Source organism: Corvus brachyrhynchos, unplaced genomic scaffold (assembly GCF_000691975.1).
Source record: "Corvus brachyrhynchos isolate BGI_N302 unplaced genomic scaffold, ASM69197v1 scaffold344, whole genome shotgun sequence".
Classification (NCBI taxonomy): Eukaryota; Metazoa; Chordata; class Aves; order Passeriformes; family Corvidae; genus Corvus; species Corvus brachyrhynchos.
This window is the reverse complement of record NW_008237607.1, coordinates 74,761-75,841: the sequence shown is the minus strand read 5'-3', so window position 1 is coordinate 75,841 and position 1,081 is coordinate 74,761. Positions and strand designations below refer to the sequence as shown.

General features: G+C 67.9%; 1 protein-coding gene across 1 annotated transcript in view; it reads right to left on the bottom strand.

The window, feature by feature from the left end:
• CHMP2A (charged multivesicular body protein 2A) overlaps positions 1-276 on the bottom strand; it is a 3,726-nt gene extending 3,450 nt beyond the window's left edge. The window contains exon 1 of the mRNA XM_017731603.1: positions 7-276. Within this exon, the coding sequence (XP_017587092.1) occupies positions 7-227 (221 nt within the window). The 5' untranslated portion in view covers positions 228-276. The remainder of the gene's footprint in view (positions 1-6) is intronic.
• Between the last annotated feature and the right edge of the window lie 805 nt (positions 277-1,081).

Below are 1,081 nucleotides of genomic sequence, written 5' to 3'. Positions count from 1 at the left end.
CCCTACCTGTTCATGGTGGCCAGGGCCCTGGTGACACCCCAGGTGACCCAGGTGGCACTCACCTGCCTGTTCATGGTGGCCATGGCCCGTGTCACGCCCCGCATGGCGCTGGCCATGGCGCTGTTGGATTTCAGGGTCTGCACCCGCAGTGCCACCCCCTGCACGTTGGCCCTCATGGCGATGAACTTGCGCACGTAGCGCCGCGTCCGCACCAGGTCCTTGGCCATCACCCGCACCGCGTCCTGGGGACACGGGGACAGCGTCAGCGGGACAGCGGGGACATGGGGACAGCAGGGACATGGGGACATGGGGACATGGGGACACAGGGACATGGGGACAGCGTCAGCGGGACAGCAGGGACATGGGGACACAGGGACACGGGGACACGGCGGGGACAGGGGGACAGCAGGGACACGGGGACAGGGGGACAGCGGGGACATGGGGACAGCGGGGACACGGGGACAGCGTCAGTGGGACAGCAGGGACATGGGGACATGGGGACAGTGTCAGTGGGACAGCGGGGACACGGGGACACAGCGACATGGGGGACAGCGGGGACACGGGGACAGCGTCACCGGGACAGCAGGGACACGGGGACACAGGGACATGGGGGACAGCGTCAGCGGGACAGCGGGGACACAGGGACACAGGGACAGGGGGGACATGGAGACAGCATCACCAGGACAGCAGGGACACGGGGACATGGGGACAGCAGGGACACGGGGACAGCATCAGTGGGACAGGGGGGACACGGGGACAGGGGGGACATGGGGACAGCGTCAGCGGGACAGCGTCAGCGGGACAGCGGGGACATGGGGGACACAGGGACACGGGGACAGCGGGGACATGGGGACAGTGTCAGTGGGACAATGGGGGACACAGGACAGGGGGACACAGGGACAGGGGGACACAGGGACACGGGGGACAGTGGGGACATGGGGACAGTGGGGACATGGGGACAGCATCACTGGGACAGTGGGGACATGGGGACACAGGGACAGGGGGGACACGGGGACAGGGGGGACACGGGGATACTGTCACTGCAGCAGCGGGGACACCAGGGCACACACAGGGGTCACAG